Source organism: Saccopteryx bilineata, chromosome 1 (genome assembly GCF_036850765.1).
Source record: "Saccopteryx bilineata isolate mSacBil1 chromosome 1, mSacBil1_pri_phased_curated, whole genome shotgun sequence".
Classification (NCBI taxonomy): domain Eukaryota; kingdom Metazoa; phylum Chordata; class Mammalia; order Chiroptera; family Emballonuridae; genus Saccopteryx; species Saccopteryx bilineata.
In genome coordinates, this window is record NC_089490.1 from 346,185,213 (window position 1) to 346,206,485 (window position 21,273).

General features: G+C 44.1%; 1 protein-coding gene and 1 pseudogene across 1 annotated transcript in view; one reads left to right on the forward strand and one right to left on the reverse strand.

The window, feature by feature from the left end:
- The first annotated feature begins 135 nt into the window (after positions 1 to 135).
- XRRA1 (X-ray radiation resistance associated 1) overlaps positions 136 to 21,273 on the forward strand; it is a 102,816-nt gene continuing 81,678 nt past the window's right edge. The window contains exons 1-3 of the mRNA XM_066253718.1: positions 136 to 295; positions 5,530 to 5,585; positions 9,819 to 9,916. Coding sequence (XP_066109815.1) covers positions 9,851 to 9,916 — 66 coding nt within the window. The 5' untranslated portion in view covers positions 136 to 295; positions 5,530 to 5,585; positions 9,819 to 9,850. The remainder of the gene's footprint in view (positions 296 to 5,529; positions 5,586 to 9,818; positions 9,917 to 21,273) is intronic.
- Positions 1,826 to 2,224, reverse strand: LOC136320556 (large ribosomal subunit protein eL32-like; annotated as a pseudogene).

Below are 21,273 nucleotides of genomic sequence, written 5' to 3' on the forward strand. Positions count from 1 at the left end.
GCTGCGCAGAGTGCACCGGGATTGGTAGTTTACAGCGGGCTGACGCGAGGTTGCCGGCAGAAGTGGCCGCGGGGCTTGCCGGGATTTGTAGTAGTTAGGCCCTCCTGCTGCCGGTTGCTGTCCACACGGCTCGCCACCGCGTCGTGGTTACTAAGGAGTGGAGGAGGTACTGGGAGGCGTTACCGCCACCGTGGAGCGGCTCCGACATTCCCGTGAGGCTCTCAGGCGCTCATCCCGCCAGACTGGGACGTCGCCCCCGCGAACGCCTCGGAGGCGGAAGCGACGCCAGAGGCAGGTGCGACTTGGAAACTGAGTTTGCCTGAGGTGTTACAATCTCCTCGGCGCCAAATGTAAAATTTCCAAACGTAGGGCGAGAGCTTGTTCTTCATCCTTTTCTCTCTGTCCCAGTTACAGCACTTACCAGTTATTCTCTCTGGTGTCTTGGCCGTTAGCAGTATTTTCGTGTTATAGAGTGACTGCTGTCTGCCAGGCAGTGTCCTCTGTGCGTATACTTATTTTTTTTAATGTAAGTTTAGTTGGTATATAATATTATGATAGTTTTTGGCATATAAAATAGTGATTCGACATTTATATACCTTACCACCTGATCACGACACTAAGTCTAGTAATCATCTGTCACTGTGCAAAGATCACAGTAAGCTTGATCACCTTTCTCACCTATCCATACTCCTCCTCTCTGGCAACCATCAGTTTGATCTTTGTTTCTATTAGTCTGTTTATGTTTTGTTTGTTCGTTTGTTTTATTTTTTTAGATTACACTGTTGTAAAGTACCCGTACCTCAATACCTCAATTCCACGGGTTTACATAGAGACACCAAGTCCAGATGAATTTTGAATATTAATTTTTTAGCTTTCTGGTACCTTACAACAACGCATTTAAGTGAAACCATACTGTATTTGTCTTTCTCTAACCTCACTTAGCATAATACCTTCTAGGTCAGGGGTCGGGAACCTATGGCTCACGAACTAGATGTGGCTCTTTTGATGGCTGCATCTGACTCGCAGACAAATCTTTAATAAAAAAAAAAATAACGTTAAAAGTATAAAACAGGCCCTGGCCGATTGGCTCGGTGGTAGAGCATCGGCCTGGCGTGCAGGAGTCCTGGGTTCGACTCCTGACCAGGGCACACAGGAGAAGCGCCCATCTGCTTCTCCACCCCTTCCCCCTCCGTCTCTCGCTTCCCCTCCCACAGCCAAGACTCCATTGGAGCAAAGTTGGCCCAGGTGCTGAGGATGGCTCCTTGGCCTCTGCCTCAGGTGCTAGAATGGCTTTGGTTGCAACAGAGCAATGCCCCAGATGGGCGGAGCATCGCCTCCTGGTGGGCATGCTGGGTGGATCCTGGTCGGGCGCATGCTGCGCATGTCTGACTGCCTCCCCATTTCCAACTTCAGAAAAATTCAAAAAAAAAAAAAAAAAAAAAAAAATTATATATATATATATATATATATATATATAAAAAACATTCTCATGTATTACAATCCATTCATTTCCTACCACTCATGTTAATGGTTGTGGGTGGCTGGAGCCAATCACAGCTGTCCTCCGGGACAACACCAAATTTTTATTGGATAATGCCTAACGTACATGGGTCATTGTATGGCTCTCATGGAATTACATTTTAAAATATGTGGCGTTCATGGTTCTATCAGCCAAAAAGTTTCCCGGCCCCTGTTCTAGGTTTATCCATATTGTCACAAATTGCGAGATTTCATTCCTTTTATTTATTCATTTTTTATTTTTGAAATGCCAGATGGCATAATTTTATGGCTTTACTAACCCACATGCAGTGTGCACATAAGTTTTCTATTCATTTGCTTTGCTGCACAACCTGGCATCAGGATTGGTGACTGATGGCTAGTTGAGCTGTTCTTTCTGCATTGGCTTTGTGGTTGTGGAAGGAGAGATGGTGAGCAATCTTCACAGATTAGTTGCACCTCAACAACACTTCACATTCCTTGATGTTGTGGACCAGGAACTTCCGAAAGCCAGTAGGCAGCCTGTGCTTTGTTTTCTTGTTCCTTCCGCAATCAATGTTAGGCATTAAGATCCGGCCTTTGAATCCTTTGTGCACCCTATTGTCAGTGCCTCTGGGTTTTTGCCAGTTACACTTCATTTTGACATATCAACCTGACTGGTGCCAGATGAACTTTTGGTCTTCTTTTTGACTATCTTGGGTTTCACAAGGGGTCTGAGGGCAGCCATGAGGCTGAGTAATACTAATACTTCCTAGTGGGTATATACCACATCTTCTTTTTTTTTTTTTTTTTTTTGTATTTTTCTGAAGATGGAGACGGGGAGGCAGTCAGACAGACTCCCACATGCGCCCAACCAGGATCCACCTGGCATGCCCACCAGGGGGCGATGCTCTGCCCATCTGGGGTGTTGCTCTGTTGCAACCAGAGCCATTCTAGCGCCTGAGGCAGAGGCTACAGAGCCATCCTCAGTGCCCGGGCCATCTTTGCTCCAATGGAGCCTTGGCTGCAGGAGGGGAAGAGAGAGACGGAGAGGAAGGAGGGGGGGGGGTGTGGAGAAACAGATGGGCGCTTCTCCTGTGTGCCCTGGCCGGGAATTGAAACCAGGACTCCCACACGCCAGGCCGATGCTCTACCACTGAGCCAACCGGCCAGGGCCTACCACATCTTCTTTACATGGACTTAGTCCCATAACAACCCTGTCAGATGAGTAAAGTTAGGAACTTACTCAAGGCCAGATAGTATGTATCAGAACTTGATTTAGAAGCCAGATTTTTTTGGGGGGGGGGTTTGTTACGGAGACAGAGAGAGAGTCAGAGAGAGAGAGATAGACAGGGACAGACAGGAACAGAGAGAGATGAGAAGCATCAATAATTAGTTTTTCGTTGCTTGTTGCGATACCTTAGTTGTTCATTGATTGCTTTCTCATATGTGCCTTGACCGCGGGTCTTCAGCAGACCAAGTAACCCCTTGCTCGAGCCAGCGACCTTGGGTCCAAGCTGGTGAGCTTTGCTCAAACCAGATGAGCCCGTGCTCAAGCTGGCGACCTCGGAGTCTCGAACCTGGGTCCTCAACATCCCAGTCCGACACTTTACTCACTGCGCCACCACCTGGTCAAGCCAGATTTATTTTTTAACACCAAAACTCGTGGTATGTTCTCTCTGCTGCTCTGCTTTTACAGTTTTAGGATGTAATAGTATTCTAGATTTTTATTCACTTTTCCCACAAAAAAAAATTTTTTTTTTTTTCATTTTTCTGAAGCTGGAAACAGGGAGAGACAGTCAGACAGACTCCCGCATGCGCCCGACCGGGATCCACCCGGCACGCCCACCAGGGGCGGTGCTCTGCCCCCCAGGGGGCGATGCTCTGCCCATCCTGGGCGTCGCCATATTGCGACCAGAGCCACTCTAGCGCCTGAGGCAGAGGCCACAGAGCCATCCCCAGCGCCCTGGCCATCTTTGCTCCAATGGAGCCTCGGCTGCGGGAGGGGAAGAGAGAGACAGAGAGGAAAGCGCGGCGGAGGGGTGGAGAAGCAAATGGGCGCTTCTCCTGTGTGCCCTGGCCGGGAATCAAACCCGGGTCCTCCGCACACTAGGCCGACGCTCTACCGCTGAGCCAACCGGCCAGGGCTTCCCACAAAAATTTTTGAGAACCAACATTCCCCAGAACTGTACTAAGGGATACAGGGGGATCAAGACAGCTCTGTTTCCTACTCTCATGGAACTCCTAGTGATCCAGAGCTATCACATAATAGGATTGTATTATACCATGCTCAGTTACATTGCATCACTTGTTTTATAACCCCATAAACCCCTCATTAGTGTCCAAATAATGGAACAGATATTTATAGTGTTTACTATGTAGCAGTCACTGGGGATATTTCATTGAATAAAAATGGTAGAATACCTGACTTGGTGAAGCTAGCATTCATCTGGTAATTATCACTAAACAATATTAGACAGGATTTCTTGCCTGACCAGGCGGTGGCACAGCTGATAGAGCGTCGGACTGGGATGCAGAGGACCCAGGTTCAAGACCCTGAGGTCGCCAGCTTGAGCATGGGCTCATCTGGTTTGAGCAAGGCTCACCAGCTTGGACCCAAGGTCGCTGGCTTGAGCAAGGGGTTACTCGGTCTGCTGTAGCTCCATGGTCAAGGCACGTATGAGAAAGCAATCAATGAACAACTAAGGTGTCGCAACAAAAAACTAATGATTGATACTTCTCATCTCTCTCTGTTCCTGTCTGTCTGTCCCTGTCTATCCCTCTCTCTGACTCTCTCTCTCTGTCTCTGTAAAAAAAATAAAATAAATTTCCTCACCTCTGTGAAGCAATGCACTCAGATGCTTCTGTAGCTTTTTTTTAATTTTAATTTTTTATAACTTCTTATTTCTCAAGACCCAGCTCTAATGTCACCTGCTTGCTCTGTGAAATCTTCCCTGGTCCTTACCTCCTCCTCCTTCACAGACATAACAAAGTGCTACATAGCATTGTGTTCATGGTTCATTTTAGTTCAGTGAACACTCATTGAGTCTCTTCAGTGGGATATATGAGGTGCGGGGGACAGAGATGTAGGCAGGACCCAGGCCTGGCCTTAGAGGAGCTCACAGCCTAGGGTTGGCGATGTTTGGAGTGGAGAACAGGCAGTTAAGCAAAACAGTATAATATACTGGGACAGAGTGCCTGCATTAAGAGGTGGGCCTAAGGTGGTAGCACAGGGAAGGGTCAACCTGCAGAGAGGACATCTGCGTAAGCCAGGCAAAGAAGAGGGGCAGAGTGGGATAGGCCAAAGGAATGCGACAAGCAGATGAGAAGCATTTGTGTGCATGTGTGTGCACGTGCTCGCGTGTCTCCGTGTGTGTTTAGAACTGGGAGGCGCTACAATTAGATTGAGATTAGCTGCTTCAAGTTTGAGATGGAGACCAGCAGTAGCTGAAACTAACTAGGCTGGCAGCCTCTAAGTCTGGTACTTGGACTTTTTCCACCATCCAAATAAAGTTCATATTTCTCTTTGGGTTATATTCTAGACAATAAACCTGAAGGTTATGTGCCCTTTCTAGACCATTAGTTGTAAATCACACTTTCTCAGTTTAGTAGTGTGCAGGTCTATATGTCCCCTTGAACATGAGTCTGATTCACTCTTTTGTTATGTGCATAGCAAGATATGTCTTTCCAAGATTATGTCTTATCTTTCAACATTGTCTTTTGCTACTGTTACTACTGTTTATCAATTGTTTTGTATAAAAGATTATATAAACCAATCCTTTCCTTACTGACTTGTGATTTGCACATTTTATGTAAGTACTCTAGCCCCACTCCATTGTCATAATATTATTTTCTTGTTCCACCTTCCCATGTATGTCTCTGTCTCCATTTCTACATCTATATCAATCTACTTCTGGGCTTTTTAGTCCTGCAGTATTTTTCTAGGCCTTAAGTGAGACACATTTTGGAGAGAAGGGTAGTAGCAGAATATAATTAATGAGAAAGGTCAAGAACTCTGAATGGCAGGCTGAAGAGTGTAATATCTATTTACAGGTACAGAAAAAAAAGAAAAAGGAAGTCGAGGGGTATTTTCCAAGATCAAAGATCAAGTAAGTACTATGCAAACTAGAAGCCAGTTTTTTATATTCTATAAGTTACTTGAGCCTTCTCCAATAGTCATCATCTCTAACATTTCCCAGCCAGCTATTTATTCATTCAGTTATTCACCTATCTGGCAGGTAGGTGGGGTTGGTTACAAGAAAGATTTCCTGAAAGACAGATTCGGTGAATGACTGTTGATCTTTCCCCATCCATCCATCAATCCATTCATCTCAACACATTTTTAGTGAGTTCTAGGCTCTATGCTAGGCCCTGGAATTACATAGGTGAGTAATGTATCACAGGCCCCATAGTAGATGGGAAGTTGGTAAGGGGAGCAAACAATTATAATAAAGTAATAAGTACTACACTGGGACAAGAACAGGTTGTCATGGGAACAAAGGAGAGGATTCCAATTCTTTTCAGGGTGGTCAAGGATCAAGAAATTCAGAGTGCCACCTAACCAGGCAGTGGTGCAGTGAATAAAGTGTCAGACTGGGACACAGAGGACCCAAGTTTGAAACCCCTAGGTTGCTGGCTTGAGCACAAGTTCACCAGTTTGAGTGGAGGGTTGCTGGCTTGAGCGTGGGATTGTAAACATGACCTATGGTTTCTGGCTTGAGCCCAAAGGTTGCTGGCTTAAAGCCCAAGGTCGCTGGCTTGAACAAGGGGTCACTCACTGTGCTGTAGCCCCTAGTCAAGGCACATATGAGAAAACAGTCAATGAACAACTAAAGATCTGCAATGAAGAATTCACGCTTCCCATTTCTCTCACTTCCTGTCTGTCTGCCCCTATCTGTCTCTGTCTCTGTCTCTCTCTCTCTCTCACACACACACACACACACACACAAAGAAATAAAAATTCAGAGTGTCCTGTGTTGGACCAAAAAAAAACTGTCAACATCACTCATTTATTCCACAATTTTTATTTTTAAGATTACATATATGGAATCTGTTATGTGCCAGATGCTGGGAATAAAGAGATAGACATCATAGATGCTGTCCTTCCTCTGGAGGAGCTTATAATCTAATTAGGAGACTCAGAAATATGTATAAAAACCCTTGGACCCTGCCCAACCTGTGATGGCACAGTGGATAAAGCGTCAACCTGGAATACTGAGGTCATTGGTTTGAAACCCTGGGCTTGCCTGGGCAAGGCACATGTGAAAAGAGACTACTACAAGTTGATGCTTCCTGCTCCCCCCACTGCCTTTCTCTATATAATCTCTCTAAAATCAATAAATAAAATCTTTAAAAAAACAACAACAACTAAAAAAAAAACCTTGGGCCCTGGGATTACCATTGTATCCTTCATTTGGCTCACACATGTTTATTGGACATTTCCTGGGAGCATTCCAGGAGTGGAGGAGAGACAGTAAATTGGACGCGTGTCCAGACTTGAAGGTTCATAGGCCACTGAAGCCGACCCCTCCAGAGTGTTAGTAATCTTCTGAGGTAGACAGGGTCCATCCAGGAGAGAGGTACAGAAGAGATACTCCAGGGTTTAGCCACAGCAGCAATTATTTCGCACCAGAAGGGGAAGGCTTTGTGGAAGAGGTGACATCTGGACTGGATGTAAAAAGTTATTTTTCTATTTTTACCTAATTTAATTTTTATACTTTTCTGCAGTGCAGGTTTTTATCCTCATTTCATATGTGAGACATCTTAGGCACAAAGAGATAAACTGGTTTGCTCAAGGGCACTCAGCTTAATGGCAGAAACCAGACTCAAATTTAATCCTCCCATCTCCAAAATTGTTGCCCTTCCTACTGCACCACTGTACTTCTGAAGTTTGTCAGTTCCAGGAAACATTTCCTGAGGACACCTGATCCCAGCTTCCCCTCTGCCCTTCCTTTTACTGAGTGAACCTCTTCCCAGATCCTCCAGGGTTCCACATTCTTCCCAGAGCTTCCCTATAAGCTCGGTGCTTATAGGTTCCCGAACCTCTGCTACCTCAAGCTCTCCCAAAGCAGATCTGGGGAAGACTGGGTCTTGTGAATGAAGACCCTCAAATCTCTAAGCGCTCAAGATTTAAGAAATTTATATCTTTTATTAGAAATTTATTCCTAAAAGAATTGGTATTTGAGCCGAATGTCATAGGACAAGATCAAGCAGATGAACTAAGATGGAAAGGCTAAGAACAAAGGCAAGCAAGACTGAATGTGAATGGTATGTTGTAGGGATAGGAAATGATCCTGTGAGCCTGATGGGTAGGGCTAACTGGAGCAGGAAGTGTTGGAATTAGGGGCCTTCAAGACCAGGATCAAGCATTTGGCCTTCGTGGTCAATGGAAATCCAGTCAGAAGACTTGCAGTATTGGACTGGGGTTCGGGGGTGGCGGTGTAAGATTTAATGAAATCAGCAAGAGACAGAGAAAAGTACATTGAACAGTATTTCTGAGCTGGAATTATGACTCATTGACCAGTTAATGAAAAGCCATTTCTGCTAGCATTATTTTGATGAGATCTCTTCTTTCTAAAGCATGGCTTGGATCATTGCTCTCTCCAGTTCAGGTACCATACATGGCTCTTGGTTATTTACAAGACGAAACCTGAGCTCCTAGCCTGGTGCTGAATGAAGATCCTTCAGGAGCAGACACCATGCTTTCTTCTAGCCTTGTTGTCCAGGACTCCCAAACACACATCTCCTTCCTGGGTCAGGTTTCTTTACTGCGCCAGACATGCCTACTACTATGTCCTCAGTCCTATGTATGGCCTTTCTGTTTAGCTCATCCCTCAAATCTGACTTATCCAGTTCAAATCTCATTTGCCTAAAATGTGAGTCCTCTCTTCCCTGAATGCTGTTGAAACAAAGAACATTTCTAGTAAGCACTTAATATGTACCAGGCACTACCTTTCTACCTCGAGCCTTTTATCTGTCTATTATGGTAGGTGTTATTACCCACATTTTACAGGTGAGGGAATAGGCTTAGAGTGATAGAGTAACTTTCCCACTCATGGAGCAAGGAAAATCACAGCCAGTATTCAAAACGGGTCTGCCTAAGCCCAAAGGTGATGATGCTCTTGCTACTGATCCACTGGGTTAGGATTGATTTGAACTAAAACACCCAAGGCCTTGTCTCCCGCTTCATTTAACCCTTTGAGTAGAGAGTTTTATTCATGCTCGCTGACCCCGAGGAGTGAGTTTTTTTTCAAAAAATGAAATTAGTTCCAGTTCCAGTTTTAGTAACTTAAAATCATGTTTGTTTGATAACCAATTTATGGAAACAAGATGAACATACATTTGCCCTTTTTAAATGTTGCCTCACACATATTTAAAATAAAAATTTTTGTTATGATTGTACTCTGGATGGTCAGGAGGCACGAGGACGTACATGAACATTTGTACTACCCAAAGGGTTAAAGGGGCAGCTTAGAGATGGGAGCTCTGTACAGGGACCTGACGGACGACGACGGGCAGCCTATGCGGGTGGATAGAAGCCTTTCCCACCTCTTGAGAAATGGCAGACACCGTTGCCTCCATTCTTGTTGAACGTATCATCCCGCAACTACTATCCAGTAAGACAATGGCCCGGCCTTCACTACCCAAATAGTCCAGCAGGTCGCCATCTCTCTCAACATCACCTGGCAGCTCCCATACCCTATCACCCTCAGTCGTCAGGGCTGCATCCGCAAGGTTTCTCGAGTCACAGTCAACCAGATGCTCCTACACCCATATACTTGACTCCCCTCAGAGCCACCACCTTCCGACCTCCCTTCCCCATGATGCCCCTAGCCAGCAGGAAGTAGCCAGATGAATAGCGGCGCCCCTATCTAACATAAAAGGTTGGAATGTGAGGTCGGTTGGCAATGGGGGAAGGTCACATGAGGAAACACACACGCCCATGCCTGCCAAAAGAAGCAGCCCAGGAACATTTTGAAAAAGAACAACTGTCTACCAGCCAATGAAATTTTGCCACCTACCACCACCCTACCAACGCTATAAATTATCCCCAGGTGGGAGAAGCTGTGCGACTTCCCTGGCCCCTGTCGTGCAGACCAGTGAACCTCACCCGGGAGCGCTCTAAATAAAGCTTTTGCTTGTCCACACACACACACACACACACACACACAAAGGGGGGGGCATCTTATTTCTGGAGCAGGGCAGTGGGCCTCTAGGCCTCCCAGATAGGGGGTATGTATTGTGCGGTGGTCCTGGGGGGCTCACAAGCTGTGTTGAGATGAGAGAGCAGTGCTGTACTTTCTCACTCTTATACTTCCTCTTTTTCCTTGCTTGGCTCTCAGGGAGATGTCCTCCTCGGGAATCTACAAACTGGATGATGGGAAACCTTACCTCTACAACTGCTTTCCAGCCAAAAGTCTGCTTCAGAAACCGGAGGAAGGTCAGCTGACTTCAAAAATTGGCACCCTTGGCTCACAGCCAGCTTGTGCTGTAGAATGTCTCTCACAGCCGTTTTTCTCCAGCGCCTTGACTTCTGTTCCCTGTCCCACCCAATCCTTTCCTGCCCATCTTCCCTCAGGAGCCTTGGGGAGCCTGCTAAAGGGCATGTCTAACCACTGTGTTCCCTTCTGTTCAGTGACTTCTCATTGCTGGTTCCCTCACCTGCTGTTCTGTCTTCACAGTCTCACCTCCACGTATCCTTCGGACAACCCTTCCTTTATTTATACCCTATTGATTCCATAGTGCTCTCATTTCACATAGCTTTTTCTTATTTGCCGAGAATGTTCCAATCTTCATTCCAGTTATCCCAACCCTTCCCATCCCACAAAGCCCTGGTCTTCTCACACTTCTTCCACATGTCTAGCTACTTCAGCCCCCAGTCCCATCCTCTTGTGAGCCATCTTCCTCTCTGTTTCCTCTTTGATGATTAATTATATTCTGACAAGATCCTAAATAAAATGGCTTAAACTTAACCCAGCTAAGTAATTTTTCAAACTTCTTTTTTTTTTTTTTGTATTTTTCCAAAGCTGGAAACGGGGAGGCAGTCAGACAGACTCTCGCATGTACCCGACCGGGATCCACCCGGCATGCCCACCAGGGGGCGATGCTCTGCCCATTTTGGGGCTTCACTCTGTTGCAATCAGAGCCACTCTAGCGCCTGAGGCAGAGGCCACAGAGCCATCCTCAGTGCTCGGGCAAACTTTGCTCCAGTGGAGCCTTGGCTGCGGGAGGGGAAGAGAGAGACAGAGAGGAAGGGGGGGGGGTGGAGAAGCAGATGGGCACTTCTCCTGTGTACCCTGGCCGGGAATCGAACCTGGGACTCCTGTACGCCAGGCTGATGCTCCACCACTGAGCCAACCGACCAGGACCTTCAAACTTTTATCTAATTAAAAACTCCTCTGCAGCCTGGCCTGTGGTGGTGCAGTGGATAAAGCATCGACCTGGAAATGCTGAGGTCGCCGGTTCGAAACCCTGGGCTTGCCTGGTCAGGGCACATATGGGAGTTGATGCTTCCGGCTCCTCCCCTCCTGTCTCTCTCTCCTCTCTAAAATGAATAAAATAAAAAATAAATAAATAAAAACTCCTCTGCAGTAAGGACTCCTCACAACACTGAGCAGAGCCATACAGGAGGAGTACTGCCAAGGAAGTATGGTTCACTGGATTGGATCCATTGCTTTGAAAGAGTAGAGCAAGGAGAAGTACCCTTTGTTTACTCTAGATAAGTGACTTGCTGGTCACGCTATACATGGCATTTTGGAGGAATCATCTCCTTTAGTCTGCCCTCCCTGAATCATCTCCTTTAGTCTGCCCTCCCTCTTCCCTAGCATGATTTAAATTTTTTAATCTTTTTGTTTTTGTTTTTGTTTGTTTGTTTTTTTTGTATTTTTCTGAAGCTGGAAACAGGGAGAGACAGTCAGACAGTCTCCTGCATGCGCCCGACCGGGATCCACCCGGCACGCCCACCAGGGGGCAACACTCTGCCCACCAGGGGGCGATGCTCTGCCCCTCCGGGGCGTCGCTCTGCTGCGACCAGAGCCACTCTAGCGCCTGGGGTAGAGGCCAAGGAGCCATCCCCAGTGCCCAGGCCATCTTTGCTCCAATGGAGCCTTGGCTGCGGGAGGGGAAGAGAGAGACAGAGAAGAAGGGGGGGGTGGAGAAGCAAATGGGCGCTTTTCTTGTATGCCCTGGCCGGGAATTGAACCCGGGACTTCTGCACGCCAGGCCGACGCTCTACCACTGAGCCAACCGGCCAGGGCCTAATCTTTTTGTTTTATTATTTTTTTATTTTAGGTGAGAGCAGGGGAGATAGTGAGGCAGACTTCCACATGCACCTCGACCAGGATTCACCCAGTAACCATATTTTCGGCTGATGCTTGAGTACCAAGCTACTTTTTTTAAAAATTAATTTTATGGGGTAACATTGATAAATCAAGGTACATATGTTCAGAGAAAAATCTCTAGGTTATTTTGACATTTGATTATGCTGTATTCCCATCACCCAAAGTTCCAATTGTCTTCCGTCACCTTCTAACTGGTTTTCTTTGTGCCCCTCTCCTTCCCCAATCCCCTCCCTCTCCTCCCCCCCACCCCGTAACCCCCACACTCTTGTCCATGTCTCTGAGTCTCATTTTTATGTCCCACCTGTGTATGGAATCATATAGTTCTTAGTTTTTTCTGATTTACTTATTTCGCTCAGTATAATGTTATCAAGGTCCATGTATGTTGTAAATGATCCGATGTCATCATTTTTTATGGCTGAGTAATATTCCATAGTATATATGTACCTAAGCTTTTTTTTTTTCTTTTTTTTTAATGTGCCTTGACCACGGGCCTTCAGCAGACCAAGTAACCCCTTGCTTGAGCCAGTGACGTTGGGCCCAAGCCGGTGAGCTTTTTTTACTCAAACCAGATGAGCCCTCACTCAAGCTGACGACCTCAGGGTCTCAAACCTGGGTCTTGCCTTAGCCGGTTGGCTCAGCGGTAGAGCATCGGCCTGGCGTGCAGAAGTCCCGGGTTCGATTCCCGGCCAGGGCACATAGGAAAGGCGCCCATTTGCTTCTCCACCCCCCCCTTCCCCTCCTTCCTCTCTGTCTCTCTCTTCCCCTCCCGCAGCCGAGGCTCCATTGGAGCGGAGATGGCCCAGGCGCTGGGGATGGAGGGCTCCTTGGCCTCTGCCCCAGGCGCTAGAGTGATTCTGGTCGCGGCAGAGCGACGCCCCGGAGGGGCAGAGCATCGCCCCCTGGTGGGCAGAGCGTCGCCCCTGGTGGGTGTGCCGGGTGGATCCCGGTCGGGCGCATGCGGGAGTCTGTCTGACTGTCTCTCCCCGTTTCCAGCTTCAGAAAAATACAAAAAAATACAAAAATAAAATATTAAAAAAAAAAACAACCTGGGTCTTCCACATCCCAGTCCGACGTTCTATCCACTGCGCCACTGCCTGGTCAGGCTGTCCCAAAGCTTTTTAATCCACTCGTCCACTGACAGACACTTGGGCTGTTTCCAGATCTTCGCTATTGTGAACAATGCTGCCATAAACATGGGGGTGCATTTCTTCTTTTCAAACAGTGCTATGGTGTTCTTGGGGTATATTCCTAAAAGTGGGATAGCTGAGTCAAAAGGCAGTTCCATTTTGAATTTTTTGAGGAATCTCCATACTGTTTTCCACAGTGGCTGCAACAGTCTGCATTCCCACCAGCAGTGCAGGAGGATTCCCTTTTCTCCACATCCTAGCCAGCACTTATTCTGTGTTGTTTTGTTGATGAGCGCCATTCTGTCTGGTGTGAGGTGATATCTCATTTTGGTTTTAATTTGCATTTCTCTAATGATTAATGATGTTGAACATTTTTTCATATGTCTATTGGCCATTGTATGTCCTCTTTGGAGAAGTGTCTATTCATTTCTTTCACCCATGTTTTGATTGGATTGTTTGTCTTCCAGGTATTGAGTTTTACAAGTTCTTTATAAATTTTGGTTATTAATCCCTTATCAGACGTACTGTCAAATATCTTCTCCTATTGTGTAATTTGTCTTTTTATTCTGTTCTTGTTGTCTTTAGCTGCGCAAAAGCTTTTTAGTTTGATACAGTCCCATTTGTTTATCCTGTCTTTTATTTCACTTGCCCGTGGAAATAAATCAGCAAATATATTGCTGCGAGAGATGTCAGAGAGCTTACTGCCTATGTTTTCTTCTAAGATGCTTATGGTTTTACGGCTTACATTTAAGTCTTTTATCCATTTTGAGTTTATTTTTGTGAATGTGTAAGTTGGTGGTCTAGTTCCATTTTTTTGCAGGTACCTGTCCAATTTTCCCAACACTATTTGTTGAAGAGGCTGTCTTTACTCCATTGTATGTTCTTACCTCCTTTGTCAAATATCAGTTGTCCATAAAGTTGTGGGTTTATTTCTGGGTTCTTTATTCTGTTCCACTGATCTATATGCCTGTTCTTACGCCAGTACCAGGCTGTTTTGAGTACAATGGCCTTGTAGTATAACTTGATATCTGGAAGTGTGATACCTCCCACTTTATTCTTCCTTTTCAAGATTGCTGAGGCTATTCCTGTTCTCTTTTGGTTTCATATAAATTTTTGGAATATGTGATCTATATCTTTAAAGTATGTCATTGGTATTTTAATTGCTATTGCATTGAATTTATAAATTGCTTTGGGTAATATAGACATTTTAATGATGTTTATTCTTCCTAACCATGAGCACGGTATATGCTTCCACTTGTTTGTATCTTCCTTGATTTCTTTTATCAATGTTTTATAATTTTCCAAGTACAAATCTTTAGTCTCTTTGGTTAAATGTACTCCTAGGTACTTTATTCTTTGGTTGTAATAGTGAAGGGGATTATTTCCTTAATTTCTCTTTCTGACTGTTCATTGTTGGTATATAAAAATGCCTCTGATTTCTGAATATTAATTTTATATCCAGCCACTTTGATGAATTCATTTATCAGGTCAAGTAGTTTTTTAACTGAGATTTTAGGGTTTTCTATATACAATATCATACCATCTGCAAATAATGATAGCTTTACTTCTTCTTTTCCAATTTGGATTCCTTTTATTTCTTTTTCTTGTCTGATTGCTGTGGCTAGGACTTCCAGGACTATGTTGAATAAGAGTGGTGAAAGGGGGCACCCCTGCCTTGTTCCTGATCTTAAGGGCATTGCTTTTAATTTTTGCCCATTGAGTATGATGTTGGCTGTGGGTTTGTCATAGATGGCCTTTATCATGTTGAGGTATGTTCCCTGTATTCCCGCTTTGTTGAGAGTTCTGTTCATAAATGGGTGCTGGATTTTATCAAATGCTTTTTCTGCATCTATTGAAATTATCATGTGGTTTTTCTCCTTCCTTTTGTTTATGTGATGAATCACATTGATTGATTTGCGAATATTATACCAGCCTTGCCTCCCCAGAATAAATCCCACTTGATCATGGTGTATGATTTTTTCCATATATTGTTGGATCCAGTTTGCTAATATTTTGTCGAGGATTTTAGCATCTAAATTTATCAGGGATATTGGCCTATAATTTTCTTTCTTTGTGTTGTCTTTGCCTGGTTTTGGAATCAGAATTATGCTTGCCTCATATAAGGAGCTTGGAAGTCTTTCTTCCTCTTGAATTTTTTGAAATAGCTTGAGAAGGATAGGAGTTAGTTCTTCTTTGAATATTTGGAAGAATTCACTTGTGAAGTCATCTGGCCCAGGACTTTTCTTTGTTGGGAGTTTTGTTTTTTTTTAAATTTTTTTCTGAAGCTGGAAACGGGGAGAGACAGTCAGACAGACTCCCGCATGCGCCGACCGGGATCCACCCGGCACGCCCACCAGGGGCCACGCTCTGCCCACCAGGGGGCGATGCTCTGCCCCTCTGGGGCGTCGCTCTGCTGCAACCAGAGCCACTCTAGCGCCTGGGGCAGAGGCCGCAACCAGAGCCACTCTAGCGCCTGGGGCAGAGGCCAAGGAGCCATCCCCAGCGCCCGGGCCATCTTTGCTCCAATGGAGCCTTGGCTGCGGGAGGAGAAGAGAGAAACAGAGAGGAAGGGGGTGTAGAGAAGCAAATGGGCACCTCTCCTATGTGCCCTGGCCGGGAATCGAACCTGGGTCCCCCGCACACCAGGCCGACGCTCTACCGCTGAGCCAACCGGCCAGGGCCTTGTTGGGAGTTTTTTGATAACTGTTTTGATCTCATTTGGTGTAATTGGTCTGTTTAGGTTTTCTGATTCTTCCAGATTGATTTTGGAAGATTATATGTTTCAAGGAATTTGTCCATTTCATCTAGGTTGTCTAGTTTTTTGGTATACAGTTCTTCATAGTATTTTCTTACAATATTTTGTATTTCTGTAGTGTCAGTTGTTGTTTCTCCACTCTCATTTCTAATTTTATTTATTTAAGTCCTCTCTCTCTTTTTCTTGGTGAGTTTAGTTAAAGGTTTATCGATCTTGTTTACCTTTTCAAAGAACCAGCTCCTGGTTTCATTGATCCTCTATGTTGTTTCTTTAGCCTCTATGTCATTTATTTCTGCTCTGATCTTTATTATTTCCTTCCTTCTACTACCTCTGGGCTTTACTTGCTGTTCTTTTTCTAGTTCTTTTAGATGCAGGGTTAAGTTGTCTATTTGAGCTTTTTCTAGCTTCTTAAAGTGTGCCTGTAGTGGTATGAACTTCCCTCTCAGTATTGCTTTCGCTATGTCCCATAAATTTTCAGTTGTTTTATGCTCATTATTATTTGTTTCTAGGAATTTTTTTATTTCTTCTTTGATCTCATTCTTAATCCACTCGTTATTTAACAACCTGCTATTTAGTTTCCATGTGTTTGAGAATTTTTGAGCTTTTCTGTTGTGGTTGATTTCTAGTTTCATGCCATTGTGATCAGAGAAAGTGCTTGTTATGATTTCAATCTTCTTAAATTTGTTGAGACCACTTTTGTGCCCTAACATGTGGTCTATTCTAGAGAATGTACCATGAGCACTTGAAAAGAATGTATATTCTGCTGCTTTAGGGTGAAAGGTTCTGAAAATATCTGTTAAATTGAGTTGATCTAGTATGTCCTTTATGTCTGCTGTTTCTTTGTTAATTTTCTTTCTTGAGGATCTATCTAGTGATGTTAGTGGGGTATTGAAATCCCCTACTATTATAGTATTGCTGTTGATCTTGCCCTTTATATCCATCAAAGTCTGCTTTATATATTTAGGTGCTCCTATATTAGGTGTGTAGATATTTATAATAGTTATATCTTCCTGTTGGATTGCTCCCTTTATCATTATGTTGTGGCCTTCTTTATCTCTTACTTTTTTCTTTGTTTTAAATTCCATTTTGCCTAGCGTGCGGAGGACCCGGGTTCGATTCCCGGCCAGGGCACACAGGAGAAGCGCCCATTTGCTTCTCCACCCCTCCGCCGCACTTTCCTCTCTGTCTCTCTCTTCCCCTCCCGCAGCCGAGGCTCCATTGGAGCAAAGATGGCCCGGGCGCTGGGGATGGCTCTGTGGCCTCTGCCCCAGGCGCTAGAGTGGCTCTGGTCGCAGCATGGCGACACCCAGGATGGGCAGAGCTTCGCCCCCTGGTGGGCAGAGCGTCGCCCCTGGTGGGCATGCTGGGTGGATCCCGGTCGGGCGCATGCGGGAGTCTGTCTGACTGTCTCTCCCTGTTTCCAGCTTCAGAAAAATGAAAAAAATAAAAATAAAAAAATAAATAAATAAATAAATTCCATTTTGTCTGATATAAGTATTGCTACCTCAGCTTTTTTTATTTCCATTTGCATAAAATGTTTTTTTCCATCCTTTTACCTTCAGTCTATGTGCATCTTTTGTTTTAAGGTGTGTCTCTTATAGACAGCATATGTACGGGTCCTGTTTTCTTATCCATGCAGCTACCCTATGTCTTTTGATTGGATCATTTAATCCATTTACATTTAAGGTTATTATTGATATGTAGTTGTTTATTGCCATTTTATTCTTTAAAGCTGTATTTCTCTTTTGCTCTATTCTTTTCTCACTTTGATCTGTTTACACCAGGGGTCCCCAAACTTATTAGACAGAGGGCCAGTTCACTGTCCCTCAGACCATTGGAGGGCCAGACTATAAAAAAAACTATGAACAAATCCCTATGCACACTGCACATATCTTATTTTAAAGTAAAAAAACAAAAAGGGAACAAATACAATATTTAAAGTAAAGAACAAGTAAATTTAAATCAACAAACTGACCAGTATTTCAATGGGAACTATGCTCCTCTCACTGACCACCAATGAAAGAGGTGCCCCTTCTGGAAGTGCATCGGGGGGCCGGATAAATGGCCTCAGGGGGCCGCATGTGGCCCGCGGGCCATAGTTTGGGGACCCCTGGTTTACACCATGCCCCTTAACATTTCCTGCAGCATTGGTTTGGTTGTAATGAATTCCTTGAGGGTTTTTTTGTCTGGAAAGTTTTATTTCTCCTTCAATTTTAAATGATAGCCTTGCTGGATAAAGTAGTCTTGGTTGTAGGTTCTTGTTCTGCATTACTTTGAATATTTCTTGCCATTCCTTTCTGACCTCAAGTGTTTCTGTTAAGAAGTCTGATGTCATCCTTATGGGGGCTCCTTTGTAGGTGATGGCCTTTTTTTCTCTAGCAGCTTTTAATATTCTCTCTTTATCACTTATCTTTGGTATTTTAATTATGATGTGTCTTGGTGTAGGTTTCTTTGGGTTTCTCTTTAATGGAGTTCTCTGTGCTTCTTGAACTTGTGAGAGTTTCTCCTGCATTAATTGAGGGAAGTTTTCAGCTATGATATGATTGAACAAAGTCTCTATCCCTTGTTCTTTCTCTTCTTCTTCAGGAACCCCTATAATGTGGATGTTATTTCTCTTTATGTTGTCACAGAGCTCTCTAAGAGTTTCCTCAGACTTTTTGAGTCTCTTATGTTTTTTCTTCTCTGCTTTCATGCCTTCATTCCAGTTGTCCTCCAACTTGCTGATTCAATCCTCAGCTTCATTCATCCTGTTTTTAATTCCTTCCATTGTGGTCTTCATTTCTGATATTGTATTTGTCATCTACGACTGATTCTTTTTTAATATTTAAATATCCTTTTTTATACTTGTTATTTCTTTATTTAGGTGTTCATAATGACCATCCATTGTTATTCTAAGATCCCTAAGCATCCTTACAATCATTATTTTGAACTCCACATCCGGAAGTTTGGTTATTTCCATATCACTCAGTTCATTTCCTGGATCTTTCTCTTGTGGTTTCATTTGTATTACACTTCTCTGTCTTCTCATTATATCTGTGTATTTGGGTGTTTTGTTTGTCAAGCTGGTTGAGTCTAGGCTTGGTGTTGTCTGCCTCCAGTTTTCTTTTTTTTTTTTTTTTAATTTTTTTTTTTTACTTTATTTATTCATTTTTAGAGAGGAGAGAGAGACAGAGAGGGAGAGAGAGACAGAGAGAGAGAAGGGGGAGGAGCTAGAAGCATCAACTCCCATATGTGCCTTGACCAGGCAAGCCCAGGGCTTCGAACCGGCGATCTCAGCATTTCCAGGTCAACGCCCCATCCACTGCGCCACCACAGGCCAGGCTGCCTCCAGTTTTCAATTGTGTTATTTCTAGGTCTTCTTGGGTTGGCATCAGCTATTATTTGTAATCCACTTTTGGATTTGGGCTGCTTTGAAGTCTTGATTTGTTTGTTTTCTTACAGGTGATTGTCTTGTTTGCTGATCTCAGCAGGGGGCTTATTTGAAACTGTATTCCGGAATGCGGTGGGTTTAACCTGAGGCTCTGAAGTCCTCTTCTGCCAGTTAATCTCTCTGGGGGCGGGTTGCTTTCTCAGCTTCAGTAGGGGGAAGTTTATCTCAGATCTCCATGGAGACCTGAGTTACTGCCCCTCCTACCCACTTCTTGTTTTCAGCTGTGTCTCGTTGCGCTGATTGGAGCTGGAGAGATGTCTGGAGATCTGTGACCTGGAAGCACTTTGTATTTCACTTTATGGAAGGATCAGCCCCTCCCAGCCAACTATGGCTGCCTCTAGCACTGAATGAGTCAGCTTTTCAGGTCCCCTGCATTTCTCTGCCCCTCACCATCTGTCTCTCTCTCTCCCCTTTCTTTTTGGAAGACAAGCCGGCCCTTTCAACACACCTCATTCCCTGGTCGCCAGGCAAGTGGCTGTGAGCAGTATTTACTGCTCTTTTCCTTGGAGTGAGATCCCTTTTGCACTCTCAGCCTCACCCCCTCCATTCCTGTAAGCAGGGGAGATTCAGGTGCTCCCTACCAGGTTTGTTGTGGCTTCTTCTTTGCTCCTTGGTTTTTGAGAGCTGCTCTTGTAGTCCAGATTTGGTTTTTCACACTGATTGTTCATAAATTAGTTTATAATCCAGTTCAGTGGTATGAGCTGGGAGTCCGTGCATCTGCCTACTTCGCTGCCATCTTCAGGTCTTCATTTAAAGTCTTTTTTTTTTTTTAATAAATTTTTATTAATGGTAAAGGGATGACATTAATAAATCAGGGTACATATATTCAAAGAAAACATGTCTAGGTTATTTTGTCATTAAATTATGTTCCATACCCCTCGCCCAAAGTCAGATTGTCCTCCGCCACCATCTATCTAGTTCTCTGTGCCCCTCCCCCTCCCCCTAACTCTCTCCTTTTCTCCCTCCCATGTCCTCCCTCCCCCCACCCCTGGTAACCACCACACTCTTGTCCATGTCTCTTAGTCTCGTTTTTATGTTCCACCAATGTATGGAATCATGTAGTTCTTGTTTTTTTCTGATTTACTTATTTCACTCTGTATAATGTTATCAAGATCCCACCATTTTGCTGTAAATGATCTGATGTCATCATTTCTTATGGCTGAGTAGTATTCCATAGTGTATATGTGCCACATCTTCTTTATCCAGTCTTCTATTGAAGGGCTTTTTGGTTGTTTCCATGTCTTGGCCACTGTGAACAGTGCTGCAATGAACATGGGGCTACATGTGTCTTTACGTATCAATGTTTCTGAGTTTTTGGGGTATATACCCAGTAGAGGGATTGCTGGTCATAAGGTAGTTCTATTTGCAGTTTTTTGAGGAACCACCATACTTTCCTCCATAATGGTTGTACTACTTTACAGTCCCACCAACAGTGGATGAGAGTTCCCTTTTCTCCACAGCCTCTCCAACATTTGCTATTATCCGTCTTGTTGATAATAGCTAATCTAACAGGGGTGAGGTGGTATCTCATTGTAGTCTTGATCTGCATTTCTCTAATAACTAATGAAGCTGAGCATCTTTTCATATATCTGTTGGCCATTTGTATTTCTTCCTGGGAGAAGTGTCTGTTCATGTCCTCTTCCCATTTTTTTTATTGGATTGTTTGTTTGTTTGTTGTTGAGTTTTATGAGTTCTTTGTAAATTTTGGATATTAGGCCCTTATCTGAGCTGTTGTTTGAAAATATCAGTTCCCATTTAGTTGGCTGTCTGTTTATTTTGATATCAGTTTCTCTTGCTGAGCAAAAACTTTTTATTCTGATGTAGTCCCATTCATTTATCTTTGCCTTCACTTCTCTTGCCATTGGAGTCAAGTTCATAAAATGTTCTTTAAAACCCAGGTCCATGATTTTAGTACCTATGTCTTCTATGTACTTTATTGTTTCAGGTCTTATATTTAGGTCTTTGATCCATTTTGAATTAATTTTAGTACACGGGGACAGGCTGTAGTCGAGTTTCATTCTTTTGCATGTGGCTTTCCAGTTTTCCCAACACCATTTGTTGAAGAGGCTTTCTTTTCTCCATTGTGTGTTGTTGGCCCCTTTATCAAAGATTTGACCATATATATGTGGTTTTATTTCTGGGCTT